Below are 19810 nucleotides of genomic sequence, written 5' to 3' on the forward strand. Positions count from 1 at the left end.
TAAGTCTAGACAACCCCCAACCCAAACCTAAACCTGAGATAATACCTTTCATCTAACCCACTCCACTTCAATATCCAACCCAACTAGCAGGCTTACATATTTATTCATATATATATAGTGCATATAAGATAAACTGAAACTGTGTTTTTTGAATTCATACTATTGGCAACACTGACTCAACAACTCACTGGCCACCATTTTGGACATCTAGAAAACTCTCTCTTCCTTAGTTGAAAATGCTGTCAGTGACAGTGAAATATTCTAATGTTTTGTGTATATAGTGTAAAGTTTTGTTTTGTGTTTCCTGTGCCAGTTTGGACTCTTTCCCATTCAGGTAAGCCTGCTATCCTCTCAAAAAATCCTAAAAAATCTAGGCCCTTGTGCTCTATGCTACACCCTTAACTATTAGAAAGATGTTGATTCAAGTGAGACTTAGAACTCACCATTTCAAATGCAGAGTTGTATGATATTATATTATTAAAATAGTTTTTTCAGCCCCGTTGATAAGATTTTTCACACTCAAAATGTTGATAAGGAACTCATTTTACCTTACCCTTGTGACAACATAAGGAAAATATATTTGTGTCCCTGTTAGTCTGTTCTGACTCGTAATTCGTATATTTGCAGTAGTGACAAAACAAATTTAACGACCCCAATTCAAAAAAGAGTTGGTGTTTTTTGTAGGGACTTCCAGAGCACATTTAACACCATCACTGCTCTTTACTTTTTTAGTTCGATGGTTCTCTACATGTTTTTTCGTTCTGTATATTTTACGCCCGGTTAATGATTACTTTTTCTTTTTCATTTTGTACTTTTTACACCCTGGGTTTAATGATATAGTTTTATAACGCTGTAATGACCCGAGTCAACATTGCCCTTAAACATTAAGTCACATACTTCTTTGCCAGAACCGAAATCGCAAGTGTCACAGTTTCTCAAGCAACTTTCCTGTGTACTTTAAAAAAAGTTAGGGTATTATAGTTTACTGATAAATTGTAACTCAACGTATCCCAGCGTACTCTCCATCTCGAGAAGGTAAAATGTGGTACTGCTGAACGTCAAACACTGATCTTGAGTAAGATAAATCACTTACGATAAAATGTTTGTATCTTTCCCACTCATTAGCAATTATCTGTACAACTTGCAAGTGCATTTCCCAATGATTGTTCTGGTGGCAATAGAGAATAAATTATATTGATCAAAACAATAAGTTTCCGTCCCCTATTATGGGTATTATTTCACATTCCATACTCAAACTTAAACCATTGACCATAACTTACCATAGTTATGGTATATAATAGCCAATGCTTAAACTCAATTACCACTTTCCTTCAGATAAATTCGCAGGGAAACTAAAACATTTCAAAAATGCAAAATTTACACCAAAACATACAAATAATGTTCAAATACATTTATAAATAATACATTGTGGTATAAAAAGTTAACAAATACACTTTTCCTTGATCAAAATCGTGTGTTTATAAACAGGAACTCGTAGATTAATAATTACATTGAAAGTGAGGTTATAAAAATAATAACAAATGTCTGACAATCATTAAACAGCTGACAAATAATTTATAAACTGTGTATTATATTCTTCAATAAGAATTGTATTGACTCGACCTTTGAAGGGCTGTAGGTCGTAGCCCTTAGAAAAAACATAGATCCTAAGGAAGTTCGGCAAATCTACACACTATCCCCTTTAATTTGAGACACAAATCTTGTAGATCGGTCCAGTAATGACTGAGAAAACAGACTTACAACTGTGTATTAAATATATAGATATGATACATCAAATTATAAAAACCAAGAGTGTACGGGACGATATATAACCCCCGGACTTTTACCCCTTTCATGAAGTCAGCACAAAATGTATGGCCCGGATTTTTACCCCTGGAATTTTACCCCCTGGCTGGATATAGAAATAAGTGAGGATGATTAATTTTCTTCTTTCAGTTTTAATTTAATAGTAAACATTTTATTATTAAGTAGTTTATCTTAATTTAATTGTTACCTTAACTAATCTGTAACCTTAAAAACAAAAAGAACTGGCAACTTCAGGATTGCAAGGTAATCCTCAAATAATCTATCACTATCATTGATTTTATTTAAGTACATTCAAACAACTTGTAACTTCTGAATATAGTGAGAGTTAAAAATGTCAATATTGGAAATTGATTAGGTGAGCAAATATCCGAAAATTTTGGTCGGCTGAGCTGCCGCGCCCGTGTCGTGTCGTCGACCGTCGTGTCTCAGTCTTTCGTCCGCTCCGCTTATTGACGACAAGTATGAAAGTGGGGAATGAGGTGTTGAATGTGAAATGTTTCTTGATCAGCATTTTCTTACAGTTAAGGAGGATGAATCAGGTAATAAATACAAACTTACTATAAACTTTATTACACAATCACCCATATAAGCTAATTTACTAGTTGGTTAATTAACCTATAACCTTAGTTAGGGCTTGTGGGCTATGCCTAGGGCTAGGCTGGACAAATAAATAGGCCAGTTTGACCCCCCCCCCTCAAAATAGGCACGTTAACAATAACACCGGACTAAACTGTCAACATTAACGACGGGTAGTATAGGGTTGTTACCCATCTGGTATAAGTCTTAACCACTACGATTGGCGAAGGAGTTGACTGTGAGATGACCGGTGAAGAAGTGAAGCCGCCTGCCCCGTCCTCAAGTGTGCACGTTGGTTACTCAACCCGAGAACTGCCAACACCATGAAAACGGAAAATTTCCGTTTTGAATCCCAAAAGCGTTGCGGTAGTTCTCAACCCACTCCAACTTGCTGCGCAGGATACCGATTTGTGTCTTGAATCACCCTTCGTCTTCCTCAACAACAAACACGGCTCTCATCCCGCCATATATCTTGGAATATATTACAATTAATTGTTTTTTTAAACCATTTGACCCTAATTTATCCACCATGTTACCTAACTCAAACATCCATTATTGAATTTAATATTGATAATTTATTTAACTTAATTACTGTTCCGATAATTAATCATTTGTCTATGTTCGATTATTATTATTTACTGGACCCGTTACAATACGTTAGTGATAATTAGGCTTAATAAAATAAAGATATAAAGCGCCAAAGAGCAAAAAAAATTGAAAAGCAAAAATTGGAATGGGTAAAATAAGAACAAGAAACAAATTACCTTTGACTTAAAAATAAAAAATATCAAAAAATAAAAACATAGAACTTAAAACACAAAAATTAAAACACTTGACAGTACAAAGTAACTTACTTACGAATAATACATAACAGATGGACGAATATAATCAATTAAAATCAAAACATACTACATAAATCAGCTTTGGTAGATATATTCTGATGTACTCATGTTTACAGAGAGAATGCAGAGAAAGCCATTCGTCTGATGAAGCAGCTGCTGCCTGAGGAGCATCTGATGCTGGCATCTGCACAGAGAGTGCATGCTCTCATCCTGGAGGAGATTGCTCTGGACAACATCCCTGGAACTAGCTACGCCACATGTAAGTTATTCTCATAATACATTTTTATTTAAATATGTAGAATGTTTTTCTTTTTGTTGTATTTTTCATTTTTCAAATTTAGTCAGTTCTTACATTATTTATTATTATTTTAATTTTTTGAAGGCTAGAGCTAATGTGACTTATCACTCGCCACTCAGAAAGTAGATGCTACTCTGTTGTACAAAATTTATTTCTTCCTTTGTGTAGATTATAGCTTTGTACATAAATAAAATCTTCTATACCTTTTTTAAATCTTTGTCATAAATTACAGATAGACCCATAAATTACACTATCCATAGTACAGTAAATATGTTCCAGAAAAGAGCCACAAAAGGTGTAACAATATAAAGTGACGACTAATATAATTAATATACTGCCACCGTGTATGCAAAATTGCACAAACGGATAAAGGACTAACTGAATAGTAAATTTCAGATTGAAATGCTTAAGAAAAAGGAATCAGAATAAAATAATGTTTTGCTAGTTTTTCCATATTGAAGGATTTTAATAGTTTTCAATATTTATTTACTATTGTTTGGTCTCTACAACAAAAATATTTTTATGTTACAGCAACAGAACTGCTGAAAACTGCGGAAAAGTTACACAAAAATGCTTTGAGACTAACTCGACTTTCCTTTGGAGAAGACAATGTTCAAACTGCAAAACACTATGGCAACTTAGGCCGCCTGTATCAGAGCATGAGGCAATTTAAGGTAACATACACAAATTCTGTATTCTCTACGAAGAAGTAGGTTCTTCTTTAGCTATGTTTGTAACTTTTTGGATTAAATAATTTATGAAACTGACAGAAAATATAATTTAATTGGAATGAAAAAACACAAGTGTAAAGTTCAAAAACCAGTGAATGAACTAATTTGGTAACTATGGAAACACATTAGAATAAACAAAAACAAAATTTATACTATTTAAAACAATAATCATTGTAAGCTGGTATTGAACAGTTTATTGGTGCACTCACGACAGTACCCCCCCGCTGTATTTTTATTTCAGGATTAGTTTTGCCAAAAGTGTAACTTGGAGGCTTCTGATTGGCTGTGGGAACACCATTACCAAAACGATACGATGGGACAGCATCGGCCTCGGTGGTCTAGTGGACAGCGTACTGGGCTGATAATCTAAAGGTGCCGGGTTCGAATCCCGCTGGTAGCACTAACTTTTTGTCTAAAATTGTTTCATTATCAGGGCTGAAATAAACATTTTGCGTACCCCCCGCCTAATGATTTAACTTAAGTAAATCATGATACTTTAAATCGTACAGGAAAGCGTACATGTCTTCCAGATTTTGTTTTAATCGCTGGTTTTAATTCCCTTGAACTAGTCTTGAATGGTTGCTTGGTATCTTTTGGACCATCCATGCTTGATTTGTTGCTTCCTGTATTATTTGATGCACATCGGTTGCCCTTGTATTCGGCCCAAAGGTACGCCGGTTTGAGTCGGTCCATCGATACCATGACATTACAGCCTTTAAACGCCACAACGTCAGTCTTGGTAGTTCTGCTGATAATAGGGCAAGGGCCAGAGTATGGGGGTTCGCTAAGGGGCATTGCTTTGGGGGTTCGAAAGCTCCCTTGTGGATGTCAGTCTGCACAAAGACATGTGTGCATGTAGCGAGGTCCTTATAAATGTATGGCGTCTTCTCACCATGTCTAGTTCCACTGACTGGACGCAGGTTGTTGAAGTGCTGACGTAGGCTCTTCACAAAGCTTGGTGGGTCCAGTTGATGTCCATCTTGGCTGGGTGTCATAAATTCTCCAGGAAGTCGTAGAGTTTGACCATACACGAGTTCTGCAGAGGAAGCTTGAGTATCTTCACGCCACGCAGCTCTGATCCCCATCAGGATCACTGGCAATACTTTGGTCCAACGATCTGTTGTGTGACACCTTATGGCTGCCTCGAGTTGTCGATGAAAGCGTTCAACAAGTCCATTGGCAGCAGGGTGATAGGCAGTCGTTCGCAGACGTGTTGATCCAGTTAAAGATGTTAGGTGTTGGAAAAGAGACGATTCAAATTGTCAACCTTGATCTGTGGTTATTCGCAGTGGTGTTCCAAACCTTGAAATCCAGTTGGTGAACAATGCACGAGCTACAGTTTCAGCTTTTATGTTCTCAAGTGGAACTGCTTCAGGCCAACGTGTAAATCTGTCAACACAAGCCAACCAATTTAACCTGTAACCTTCCGAAACAGGTAATGGGCCAACTAGGTCAATATGGATGTGTTCGAATCTAGAAGATGGTGGAACAAACGTACCAACTGGGGTTGAACCACGGCCTCCTTTAACTACAGGCCGCGGCGTTTGAAGTGGCAATTCAATTCAATTCAAAACTACTTTATTCATCTCTTGTACAAAATACATTGAATAGTGTCAATACACCGCATGGGATGGCTGAATGGCTACTGCTACTCTACACCACTGAACGCTCGCGCTCGAGCCGCGGAGGATTGGAACAAGCACGCAAATTATCTATTAATTTAGATGTTTTATATCTGACAACACTGATGTGTAGGAGAAGAAGGAGAGAATTATACGAGGCTTTCATGTCAATACCAGAATATAATTCAATATTTTCTAAAACCTCTTACGGTACATTGAACATATAAGTATTAGGCCTATAATTATTGTACTTTTCTTTTGTCTCTTCTACGTATTTACTCTATGATTTATTATTCGTTAAACACTTAAAATTTAAATCCTATTTACAATTTTATTTAGTTACAGCTTCTACGTAAGCTATTGTTTTATCAATTACTAGGCCTTTACAAACAAAGTAAAAATTTCCAAAAGCAATAAATAATATTATTTTGTTCAAGAGAGGATTGCAATTTTTCTATGGTTACAGTGCCTATTATTTTCGTCTTTTTTTACTTTCGTGTAGTTATTTAACAAAATATTGCTCATTCTCAAAATAATTTTGGACACCATTTCCTTTAAATTTACTCCACAAATACATAAGAATAGTTTCAGCTATTTCTGAAATATCAATATCTGACATTAAAACCACTGTCACTAAAAACCAGCCAACACAGAAGAACAACTGCATGCTAATTATACATACTTACTTACTGGAGTGACCACTGGTACCCTAAGAGGCGAAACGGCACACGGAAGATTTCTCAGGTGCCGTTTGACGTCACTAACTGCTGACGTCACTTTGAGGGAACACCAATACCGCAACGATACGGTTTTGGGCAATCGGCCTCGGTGGTGCAGTGGATAGCGTTGCGGGCTGGTAATCCGAATGTTCCGGGTTCAAATCCCGCCGGCGGCACTAACTTTTTATCAACAATTTTTTCATATCAGCAAGTTTGGTTGGTTTGGTTTGGTTATGACAGTTTAATTTTATAATAAAAAATTATAAAATTGAATTTTAGGCATTTATAATATTTTATTTGATAAAAAAAACTATTTTTTAGATTAGTAAACCTTTTTTCGATTTTTCCATTATCAGCACGTTTGGTTAGGTTATGACAGTTTAATTTAATAATAGAAAATTATAAAATTGTCTGTTTCTTCAGGCGCAGCAGTTAGTGACGTCAAACGGCACCTGAGAAATCTTCCGTGTGCCCCACCGCCCTAAGAGGTACTTGGCCTCGCCCACACACTGCCTCCAGATGTCTTTGTCTTTGGTGTCATTTTCACTCCTTCCCAGTCTTCTTACATCTTTTTGTACTTGATCCTTCCATCTAAGTTTGGGACGGCCTCGTGGTCTCCTGCCTTCGGGGTTTCTATCAAGTACATTTCTCGTAGTGGAGTCTTCCTCTCTTCTCGAAATATGACCAAATCTCAATCTTCTCTTCTTGACTTCCGCTATGATGTCGGGGTCTTTATAGCGCTCTCTAATCTCGATGTTGTGTCTCATTCTCCATATTCCATCTTCGAGCGTCGGGCCATATATTTTCCTGAGAACCTTGTTTTCAAATGTTATAATTTTCTTTTCTATTTTTTTGCTCATTGCCCATGTTTCTGAGCCATACAGTAAAACCGGTCTTATTATTGTTTTATAAATACGTAATTTGGTATTGTGGGATAATAATTTTGAGCTTAACAATCTATTGCATGCATGGAGGGACCTGTTAGCCGAATTTAACCTGTTTATTACTTCCAATTCTTCATTATTGTTGTCTGATAATAGGACTCCTAGATACTGAAAACTATTTACTTTCTGAAAAGAGTGGCTCTCTATCTGTAAGATATCATCATCATCTTCATCATTTTCTTCTCTACCATCCCATCTTCCGCACTTCATGAATTTTGTTTTACTGTCATTAATTTGTAAGCCAAATTTTCCTGTTTCTTCTACTAGTATTCTAATTAATTCTCTGAGATCATCCTTCTTGTGTGCCAATTATACAATGCTAATTATACATGCTGTCGCTAATTTTAGTTATTCGCTAATTCCCCCTAATTCAATCAGGATGGTGGTCGCCACGCCGCTATTGGTTGATGAGCGCTAAGTTTAAAGTTTCCGCTAGCCCCGCCTTCCGATTGTCTGTTGCAAGAATATTATGAATAGATTAGTTATTAATAGTGTCGCAATAACAGAATGAATGAAGTAATATTTTTATTTCTCATAATACTAGATAATAACTTAATAAATAACTTAGTAAATAAAACACATACTTAAAATTCATTATAAATTTAACAGCAAAATTATTAAAACTAAAATTAAAAGACATTTATGTTTTAGGCTTCAGTATTTAATTATGAAGACATTAAAGTTGTGCAGTGTGCACCGGGTACATGTAAACTTGTTGGTTGGATTGTAGTAAATTGTTAACCTGTCTTCAAAATGCATTCAATGCTGTAAGGCTGTAATAATAATATTACAATAACTTATTAATAACTTATGTAATAATATTACTTATTAATACAGTAATAATATTACTACGGGAAAATATAAGCAACACGGGTAGAGCTTTCAGTTATAGCTGGGATTCTGTACTGGTTTGGGAATGTATATTAAAGCAATATTTGATACAAAAGTAATGTTTTTGAGGATAACCAAAAGGTTTATTAGCCTGCTTAAAATAATTTAGTTGGCCTAGATTAATAATTATTAGCTATGCGATACTACACTCTCAGCTTGTGGGGCAGCACTACTCGCCGTGCCGCGACATAAAACTGAGATTTGGTCACTCTGTTCAACCCAAAATTTTAACAAAACTAAGCATGATAGAAAGAAAAGTTAAATACAAACAGTAAAGTATATTTAATTATCTCAGGGTGTCTAGTAGTCGGGAAAGTCGGGAATTAGTATTGAATTTCAAAACGGTCTTGAAAAGTCGGGATTTAGTCTTAAATTTGATTTCAAAGTCGGGAATTTTCATGATTTTGCCGCGATCGTCGTCTTGCGTTTACGTAACCGCGAAAGCCAATGATGATGATGTCCACACGGCCTCGGAAAATGTTCACGATTTTGCCGCGATAGAGGACGACGACGATGACGTTTCCGAAACCACGAGAGACGACGATGACGTTTCTGTGACAGCGGGAGACGACGATGACGTTACCGTGACCACGGGAGACGACGATGACGTTTCCAAGACCGCGGGAGACGACGATGATGTCTACACGGCCGCAGGAAATGTTAATGATTTTGCCGGGATTGCGGACGTCGACGATAACGTTTCCGTGACCGCGGGAGATGACGATGATATCTGCTCGGCCGCGGGAAATGTTCATGATTTTGTCGCGTTCGCGGGAGATGACGATGTCGTTTCCGTGACCGCGGGAGACGACGATGATATCTGCTCGGCCGCGGGAAATGTTTATGATTGTGTCGCGATCGCGGACGACGGCGATGACGTTTCCGTGATCGCGGGGGACGACGGTGATGTCTAAACAGTCGCGGGAAATGTTCATGATTTTGCCGCGATCGCGGACGACGACGTTGACGTTTCCGTTACCGCGGGAGATGACGATGACGTTTCCGTGACCGCGGGAGACGACGATGATATCTGCTCGGCCGCGGGAAATGTTCATGATTTTGTCGCGATCGTGGGAGATGACGATGACGTTTCCGTGACCGCGGGAGATGACGATGACGTTTCCGTGACCACGGGAGAAGACGATGATATCTGCTCGGCCGTGGGAAATGTTCATGATTTTGTCGCGATCGCGGACGACGACGTTGACGTTTCCGTTACTGCGGGAGATGACGATGATATCTGCTCGGCCGCGGGAAATGTTCATGATTTTGCCGCGATCGCGGACGACGACGTTGACGTTTCCGTTACCGCGGGAGATGACGATAACGTTTCCGTGACCGCGGGAGACGACGATGATATCTGCTCGGCCGCGGGAAATGTTCATGATTTTGTCGCGATCGCGGGAGATGACGATGACGTATCCGTGACCGCGGGAGATGACGATGACGTTTCCGTGACCGCGGGAGACGACGATGATATCTGCTCGGCCGAGGGAAATGTTCATGATTTTGTCGCGATCGCGGACGACGACGATGACGTTACCGCGACCACGGGAGATGACGATGACGTTTCCGTGACCGCGGGAGAAGACGATGATGTCTACACGGCCGCGGGTAATGCTAATGATTTTGCCGTGATTGCGGACGTCGACGATAACGTTTCCGTGTCCGCGGGAGACGGCGGTGATGTCTAAACAGCCGCGGGAAATGTTCATGATTTTGCCGTGATCGCGGACGACGACGATCACGTTTCTGTAACCGCTGCAGTCAATGATGATGTCTAAACGTACGGTACGCGGAAGATTTTATGATAAAAAAAAACCAAATTTGCTAGTTAGAATTTTTTATTGCTGCATCATTTCTTTACTTGAAAACACCACATTATCATAATACTACTTTATGACAAAGACAGGGGTTGGTGTAGTATTATTTAGAAAATTTGGTTAAGCTATAAAAATTGGTATCGGTATCAAGAATCGAGAATCGATACATTTTGGTATCAACACCCACTAATTGTTGAAAAAACTGGTCTTGAAAAATCTGGAATTAGTCTTGAAAAGTCTGGAATTAGTCTTGAAAAGTCTGGAATTAGTCTTGAATTTTATAATGGAAATAAACTAGACACCCTGTTATCTACAACTTTCTCACAGATGAAACTTCTCTGACCAACAAACAACAATAATTTTAGTAGGCGACTAACTTTTTCACTTTACTTTTTCAAACTGTTTCTAATGTGTTAAAAATATTTATATATACTACCGGTACCAAATGAAATTTTAATTTTCAAAACCATATCATTGGCATGAAGAGTTTATTCCCTAGCTCTGTACTAAATTTCTAAATTTTATGTCAATTGTAAGGGTGTAAAAATGCAGTATATTTAAACCGCGACCACTAGCTCCGTACTACCGTAATGGTGAAACAGCCGGGAGTTAATGCTCAGTGCGACGTTGCCAATTCTCGCTGGCCGCGACCTGTTGTTAAAGGAGGCCGTGGTTGAACTGTGACATGTTATCTTTGACTTCTGGCTGGAGAGGGGCTCGCTCCTGCGAGAACGACAATCTGATTTCATTGAAGGCCAAACAAAACGTTGGCTAACCAGTTTTGTGGATGCCTTTATCCCGGGATGAGACAGGTTGTTCAAGCTGTAAAAAGCATTTGTTCTAAATTGTTTTGTGACAAAAGGACGGGGGTTTGAAGTGCACAAATCACAATAAAGCGTGACTTCCGTTCCTAGTAGCAGCACTTGCTTGAGCTTTAGGTTGGATTCCTTTTCTAGATAGTGTTGTAGTTCTTCATCCTGAGCTTGAGACTATGCCAAAGCCTGGAAGTTTAAGGAGACAGTGGCTTCTTCTATCCTAGAGAAGGTATCTGCAACTGCGTTTTCTTGTCCAGAAACAAGCAAATGTCAGTTGAGAACTGTCCAATATATTCCAAGTGACGGAACTGTCTCGGACAACACTTATCAGGTTTTTAACAGGAAGCAAAGGTCAGAGGCTTTTGATCTGTAAAAATGATGAATTGTCTTCCTTCTAGCATATTTTTGAAGTACTTAATGAATTGCTGTTAGCTCTCTGTCATACGTACTGTATTTTTGTTGAGTTGGACTTAACTTTTTAGAAAAGAAAGATAATGGTTGCCAGTTGTGTCCTACCTTTTGTTGCAATACACTTACTACGGCATAGTCTGATGAATCGCAGAAGATTGCAAGTGAGGCATCCGGTGCACGGTGAGAAAACATAACAGCTTCACTGAGGCTTTTTACAAGCTTCAAAAGCTTGTTCACTTTCTGTGATCCAATTAATAGGCATATTACCTTTTAGTTTTGGCTTTCAGAAGGTCCTTTGGAGAGCTCTGCTGGAACACTGAATCGGGTAGGAATCTACGATAAAAGTTTAGCATATCTTCTTAATGCCTTTGTAGTCTTTCGTTTAGGGTAACAGTCAAGAGTAGGGATAGTCAAGTCTCAAGATTTTATTTTGATCGAGATTTTTTTGAGACGTCATCAATGTAAGCTTAACAGAAGTTTAGGCCACTGGGTTCACCATCAAAGAAACGCTGAAAGGTTTGGACAGCACTTCAAAGTCCAAAAGACATGAAAGGAAATTCGAAAAGACCAAAAGGTGTTGTTATAGCAGTCTTATGAACGTCATCAGGAGCTACAGGATCTGGTGGTACAGCTCTTGACATCTAAGCTGGCACTTGGCCTAGCGCTGGTAGTGTAGGCGGGAGGAGGGTGGAGGTAGGGAAAAGATCGGACTGCAAACATTTCCGCTGCCTCACAGGGTTGACTCCCCTTGCATTATGTACTTGAGCGCCTTCATATGGGTCACGAGGACAGTTGATGCAACCCGCATGACGGAACATAATGTTTTTGAAATAGGTACTAGTAGCGATCGGACAAGTGCCAGCTTAGATGTTTAGCTGGTAAGCACCAACAAGATCTATAGTAGAGAAAACCCTTTTACCATGCAAATTTAGAGAAAAGTCCAGAATGTGAGGAATAGGGTAACGATCAGGAATGGTTCTGGCATTTAGGGCTCTGTAGTCTCCACATAGTCTCCATTCGTCTCCTTTTTTGGGAACCATATGAAGAGGGGTTGACCAGCTGCTAAAAGAAGGTCTAGCTATACCTAACTGGACCATAACCTCAAATTCTCTTTTGGCTAGCTTTAACTTGTTGTTGTGTTTTGGCTATTAGACGACGAGGTTTGCTAAAGACTGGTGGTCCTGGGGTTGTCTAGATATGGTGTTCTGTTTGGTGTTTCACAGGGACAGAAGGTTTACCTGCCGGTCGAATGAGGGACGCTTATGATTGGAGGAGCTGCATGTAGACATTTGGTTGGTTTTGCATTTATTGCTTTAATACCACTTACCAAATTGGAGTACTGTATGTTGCGCGACCCGTGGAAACGAGAGAGGTTACCTCTGATCAATCAAACACTGACGCCGAACATTCACTATCAGGGGCATTAACAGACATTATGGGAGAAAATATACAAAATAATAGAGAAATTAATGTTAATGATGAATGAATGACATGTAATATTACACCACTAATAGATCATAATGATGAAGAAAGTCAACTCCAATGATCGGTTTGGCAACATCAGCCAGATGATAAACCTCCACACAAACGCTCGGCGTAGGCCTAGGTCCAAAGATAAGGTACGCAACCTGTAAGTGGTGATTCCGGTTTTGTTTGCTGCATATAGTGTATAGTCAGATTTGAGTATTTTACCTGAAAGCATTTTTCGAGGATAGACACAAACATCTGCTCCAGTGTCAATGAGGAACTGTTGTTTTGTTACCTTGTATGTGACAAAGAGGCGGCGAGATGTCTGTAGTTGGGAGAGTCGTTGGCCACCATTAGAGACTCCTGAGATCGTTTCCTGAGCTGTTAGCTTGGAAACTGCAAGGCCTGGTGCACTTAGTTGCTGCATTTACCGAATCGCTTGTGGTACCAGCACACATCGTCTCTTGTCATGCTCTTTGAGCGTGATCTTGATCGCCGACCCGGTCTTGAACTCCATGTTGGACGAGAATTTTGATTACTCCACAGATCTTCTTTGATGGTTGAAATGTCGTGCTCAAGAGTGCTTACGATTTCACCCATTTTATATGTCATGAGGATCGTCAGTCGCTCTATCATTGCTTCCATGGAGTTGGGACTGTAAGTAGGGACAGCTGCTTCTGTAACGATGACGTGGGCTAGTTTCAAGCATAGCGTCAGCCAACTCGGCTAGTGCATCAAGCTCAGATGACTTTTGTGTTGCTAAAATGGCTTGAGTGGATGAAGGCAGACAACTCAACCACAGAGGTTTCAGCACAGTGTCTGGCAATACGGTACCAGCCAAAGTGCGAAGATGTCTGAGGAACTGCGAGGGCTTTTGATCTCCCATCTCTTCATGTTCTAGGAGACGGCTGGTCTTCTGTTCCTGTGAAGAGCTTAGGCGACGTATCAATTCTGCTTTTAGTTTTTTGTATTTTCCCTCGGTTGGTGGTCTTGTGAGGAGGTCTCTCACTTCAGCAGCGTATTTAGCATCCAGGTTTCCACAAACATAAAAGAATTTTGTTTCACCATATGTGATCCGAGCCAAGGAGAATTGGGTCTTGACCTGCGCAAACCACAGCTCAGGATCTGCTGTCCAAAAATGTGGGATCTTCACAGTAATTTGTTCTAGGGAGTCACCTTCTTGAATAGTAGACATTGGATTGTAATTTTGCCAAATTTTGGTAAGAAATTATCACGTCGGGGTCACCACTGAAGAAGTAGTAGGTTCTTCTTTAACTATGTTTGTAACTTTTTGGATTAAATAATTTATGAAACTGACAGAAATTATAATTTAACTGGAATGAAAAAACAAAAGTGTTAAAAGTACAAAAACCAGGAATGAACTAATTTGGTAACTATGGAAACTTATTAGAATAAACAAAAACAAAATTTATACTATTTAAAACAAATCATCGTCAGCTGGTTTTGAACAGTCTATTGGTGCACTCACCACATCTATGTTTAAAGTATTTAATATTTTAGAATAACTAGCATTAACAAGTTGACAGTTAGTTGATATACCGTTACTACAACCTTTTCACCATATTTTTATATTTTTGTTCACCATCCTTACACATACAGTGTGTGGATGTGTAAACACAGTTCTAGCCTAGTGTTTCACTATTATTCTTTTAAATCAGATTGGTTAGGAAATATTTTGATTGCTGTCACATTCATTTTAGGAGGCAGAGCAAATGCATCTGAAAGCTATTGCAATAAAGGAGAAGCTTGTGGGCCCAGAAGACTACGAGGTAGGCTTGTCCGTGGGACATCTTGCTAGTCTGTACAACTACCACATGCATGAGTACCGCAAGGCTGAGCAACTCTACTTCCGCTCCATCAAAATCAGTAAGTCAACAACCTTATTATTACCCCTCAAAATTCTGATTTTTCAATTATTATTACGGGGAATCTGTCAGCTTGCTTTATTTCTGTCCAAATATAATCTGGATAATAGTAAATACTTAATACTTGATACTTGAATCCTGCATCTTTGACAGATCTAGTCTGATAGATTGTGTCATAATTTATAATATAATAAAATAAAACTATATACAATATTTACAAAACCATAAAAATAGGCTACTATAAAAAAAACTTGGCCGTCTATTGGATGGCAAGGCGGACATACACTATTTTGCGAGGGGCTCATCCTCAAGTTCTTTAAGGGAGTAGAGCGGTCTATTAACAAGTATCCCTTTTAGTGCCCTCTTGAAGGAGGGCACATCCATCTCCCGCATCTGAGTAGGCAGAGTATTGTATATTCTAATCGCTGAACGGGGATAGCAACTCAAGGTACGTCTGAGACGGCAGCGGGGAACGTCGATGTTTTGGGCCTTCCTAGTATGGTAATCGTGCACCTCCTCTCTCTTACTGTAATCCCTCAAGTTATTCTTCAGTAGGATCAGAATATCCAGAACATACTGACTATATACTGTGAGCACCCCTAGTTCCTTGAAGATTGGCCGGCAATGGTCCAAATACCCAGCAGATGGGACAATCCTCAAGGCCATTTTTTGTTAGAGTAGTATATCCTCAGCTGCTGAGGAGTGCCCCCACAGTACAAGTCCATAAGTCACATGACTGTGAAATAAGGCGTAGTACACAGATAAAAGAGATGATCTAGGAATTTCTGGTGTAAGTTTTCTTAGGAGATGGAGCACACGAGATAACTTGACACATGTCCGCGCAATGTGTTCGCTCCAACTTAGTCTGGGATCTAATGTGAATCCCAGAAGCTTTACAGTGCCATCTTCCCCTTCTCTCCGCTTCAGCGTACAAACCAGGGACTGGGTTTTGTCATCGTTGATTTTCAAGCGGTTTACAACAAACCAATCCTTGGCTCTCTCGAGCAGGTCTTCAGCCTCTGTTGGCAGTTGGTGAATATTTACACCTCTGGTCAGCAGCGTTGTATCGTCTGCAAATAATAATGTTCTCCCACTCAGATGAAGGTCGTTGATCATTATAGTAAAAAGGAGAGGGCCGAGGACAGATCCTTGTGGCACACCGTGTGAGAGATGGCCTATGCTGGAAAGGGCTCCTCGCAGAGATACAACTTGCTTACGGTCCCTCAGATAGTTTGAGAGGCTCTTGATAACAACACCGCCAACGCCATACTTGCCCAGTTTTAGCAGGAGGATATCGTGAGGTACTACATCAAAAGCCTTGCTTAGGTCGCAGAGGCTAAGCTGCACAGACTCATTTTGCTCAAATGCTTCAGAGATGGTGTTGACTAGGCTCAGCAGGGCGGTGGTGGTAGAGCGGCCTTTTCTGAATCCATGTTGGGCATCTATAAACAGGCTACTGTCCTCAAAAAACGACATGAGTTGGTTCTTCATTATCGTTTCGAGTATCTTTGAAGATACAGGTAGAATGGAAATAGGCCTGAAATTAGACATAGTGGAAACATCACCCTTCTTATGGATGGGTACGGTTCTAGCCATTTTCAATAAATCTGGGAATGAGCCTTTACTAAGACATAGATTCACTAACCAAGTGAGGGGTACAATTAAAGAATCAATAAGAGCCTTTAGGGCCATGCAGGACACTCCGTAAATGTCTTGGCTTCTAGAATTTTTGAAGTTCTTAACTATTGATATGATATCATGAGTACTCACCAAATTCCAAGTTGTTAGTGTGAGTGCTGGTTGAATGTCATTAATCGATGCCAGAGGGTCCGTCTGTAAAACAGGCAGGTTAGAGACAATGACCTGAACACTACTTAAAAAGAAGTTGTTAAAATCATCAGGTGACGCTTCAGTATTTAGTATAGACCTCTGAGTACGATGCTTATTTACAAGATTCCAGGCAGCTTTACAAGGATTTGGAGACTGCATGATTGTCCTAGCATTACAGGCTCTCTTGGCCTGAGTGACCGCAAATCTGTACTTTTTCTTTACCCAAGTGTAGAGGTTCCTAAAAGTAGCAATAAGTTCTGGCGAGTTAGCAGCCTTGTAGTGATCATGGAGAGTTTGCAGAAAGGATCGTATTTTGGTAAGTTCTGGAGTATACCAAGTCTTACTTACCCTACAAGGAGCTTTACTTTTAGGCCTACCATCAACTACTTTTTTTGGGTTTTATAATCTTAACAGGAAAAACGGAGTCAAATTTGTTGTTAAACAAGTCATGGAAAGTAGAAAAAACAATTTCTGAGTCAGGTTGTTGCAGGAGTAAATCCCAATTTACAGCTCGTAAGGAAAATTGGCAGAGGGAAATCATTTTCATTAACCACTCTCTTTAGAATCTGATGACTAAAACTACTGGAAGACAGTGGATTTCTTACCAGATCAGAAGAAACACTTAGGATAACCGCTCCGTCATGGTCGGCCACCATTGAATGAACCACTTGGACATCGTAATCACAGGAGTCGAGGTTTGTAGCAGCCGTGTCAAGGCAGGCTGGTCCTCTGGTAGGTAGTCTGGTTGTTATGAACAGTCCGTAACTCCGCAGTAGATTCACAAAGGTTGCTTCCTCATGAGAGGGGGACTCCAAGTGAACGTTAAAGTCACCACAAATGATAAGTTTTTTAGGTTCAAATCTGGAGAGGTAGATCAGACTTTGTTCAAGGTGGTTAATAAAGTCCCCAAAAACTCCGTCCGGGGATCTATAGACGGCTACGAGGATAGTAGAAATGTTAACAATCTCCACTGCTGCCAGTTCAAGGGTCAACTCTATACAGAACTTATCCAGGTTCAGTTTCCTGCAGTCGGCCTGGTCAGAAGTGAAAATTGCTACACCACCATTTTTGTGGTTACTTCAACAGAAAATACTAACCAGATTTAAATTAGCTTAAGTTTGGTAGTAAGCACTCTCCCCAGCCAATGTTCAGTCACACAAAGGAAATCACATTTGGTTTCCTCGACAAAAAGTTCAAGCAAGTTTATTTTAGTCCTTACACACTGAGTGTTTAATCTAGCAATATTTACACGGTCTGATCCCTTCTCAGTTTCAGCCCTATGGTCAGGGGTAGTTAAGTTGATTTCAGTTTCTTTACATGCAACGTCTAACCTAGGCCAGGCCTTGATTCACTATCACAGCCTAACCAAAGAACTGGATTTGGGTTCACTATGTTGTCACTGTTCTGTACACTGTTCTCCCTAAAAAGGAGACTACCTAGGTCCACGTTTTTTCTGGAGGAAAATTCGGGCTAAAACTCCTGTGGGCCAAAAACCTGGATCTAGAATCCTGTGAGATGACTGCCCGGGAACAGCATTCTTAAAGGACTTATATGTTCTGAATCTAGGGCTGAGATCAACACATTCACTCTCCTCAACACCTTTTTCCTTCAGGTATTTAGACAAACCTTCCTTAGTAGTTTAAGGAGACACTCGGGACACGAAGAATAGAGACTGATTACCACTGGTTTCCGGCTAGTTTGTTCAGCACAAGTGATCACTTCACTACTCTTGATAGGGGCCACCTTGACACCTTTTGCCACGTTTTTCACAGTAGTTTTCTTAATTTTTAGAGAATCCGCGTATGAGAGCTTAATATTTGAGGTTAGCGAACAATTTTCAACCTCAACATGCGGTAACGAGACTTCATCATTTTCCGCTTCAGTTTCAGCAGTTTCAGTTTCCACTTTTATTAGATGAATTCTTTTCCACTTTACGGTTTTTTTTACTTTGGTCCACGTTCCGCTGTTTCAGTCTATTTTCCTGCCCTTCCATTGAGCTGTTAGATTTATTCTGCAGTGGGTTTTCCGTTTCACTCTGCTCTGTGTTCATTTCAATTTCATCTTCTTGGATCCTATTACAATCCATTGACTTGAGCTACTCCGTTGTGGTCTGATTGATCCACTGCCACATAGGTTTCGTCTGTTTGATTTTTAACCAATGGGGTCTCAGGGTTTTTTGTTAGTTCGATAGAAGAGTTTGAATTTCCCGGGTTAGGTTCCAGACATGTCAAATCAGGTTCTGATTGTAATAAAGAAATTGAAAGGTTATCCAATGTTTTAGAATCTAAAATCCTGCTAACTCCAACTTTGGTTTTGATATAGAATATTAATTTTCCTCTCTAACTTCTCCCCAAGTTTTGCAAATTGACTTGCGTGATTTTTTATCTCATTCATCTCACTAACGATTCCAGGCTGGCCTCTGTCCAGGATAATCAGGCTCATCACTCTGTCGTCACACACCTTACAAAACCATCGGATTTCTTCTTCCATCTTGCGAATTTCGTTATATTTCTTTGCAAAGATGTTGACGCATTTGGCGTGGTGCCAAGAACCGCACATTCCTTCACAAAAGAGGGATTTATCCATATCTTCAGAAAGTTTTTTACAACAGGGACAAACGAGCACTTCAGTATCGTCCGCCATTGCCACAGCCACCTCAATACAGTAGAAGATGGTGTGGCTAAGCCATAAGACTAGATTCAACCAATTATTTTATTTTGTGTTACAGATCTGCAACTGTACAGTGCCACATACTCTGGCCTAGAGTATGACCGTATGACTATCGTGGGCTGATCCATGTATATGATAAGCTGGGACATCGAGACAAAGTCTCAGAGTACATGATCCTACTCACCAAGTGTTTGTGTTACAGATCTGCAACTGTACAGTGCCACATACTCTGGCCTAGAGTATGACTATCGTGGGCTGATCCATATATATGATAACCTGGGACATCGAGACAAAGTCTCAGGGTACATGATCCTACTCACCAAGTGTTTGTGTTATAGATCTGCAACTGTACAGTGCAACATACTGTATGACTATCGATCGGCTGATCCATGTATATGATAAGCTGGGACATCGAGACAAAGTCTCAGAGTACATTATCCTACTCACCAAGTGTTTGT

At 39.7% G+C, this 19810-nt stretch overlaps 1 protein-coding gene across 1 annotated transcript in view; it reads left to right on the top strand.

Annotated features, from left to right (window-relative positions):
• The window catches only part of LOC128982894 (amyloid protein-binding protein 2-like), a 102441-nt gene that overhangs the window by 81130 nt on the left and 1501 nt on the right, over nt 1-19810 (top strand). The window contains exons 8-10 of the mRNA XM_054401950.1: nt 3362-3504; nt 4075-4217; nt 14688-14853. Coding sequence (XP_054257925.1) covers nt 3362-3504; nt 4075-4217; nt 14688-14853 — 452 coding nt within the window. The remainder of the gene's footprint in view (nt 1-3361; nt 3505-4074; nt 4218-14687; nt 14854-19810) is intronic.

The sequence above is a fragment of the Macrosteles quadrilineatus genome, unplaced genomic scaffold (genome assembly GCF_028750875.1).
Source record: "Macrosteles quadrilineatus isolate MER2022 unplaced genomic scaffold, UCM_ALF_1.0 Scaffold_1__1_contigs__length_201487025, whole genome shotgun sequence".
Classification (NCBI taxonomy): Eukaryota; Metazoa; Arthropoda; class Insecta; order Hemiptera; family Cicadellidae; genus Macrosteles; species Macrosteles quadrilineatus.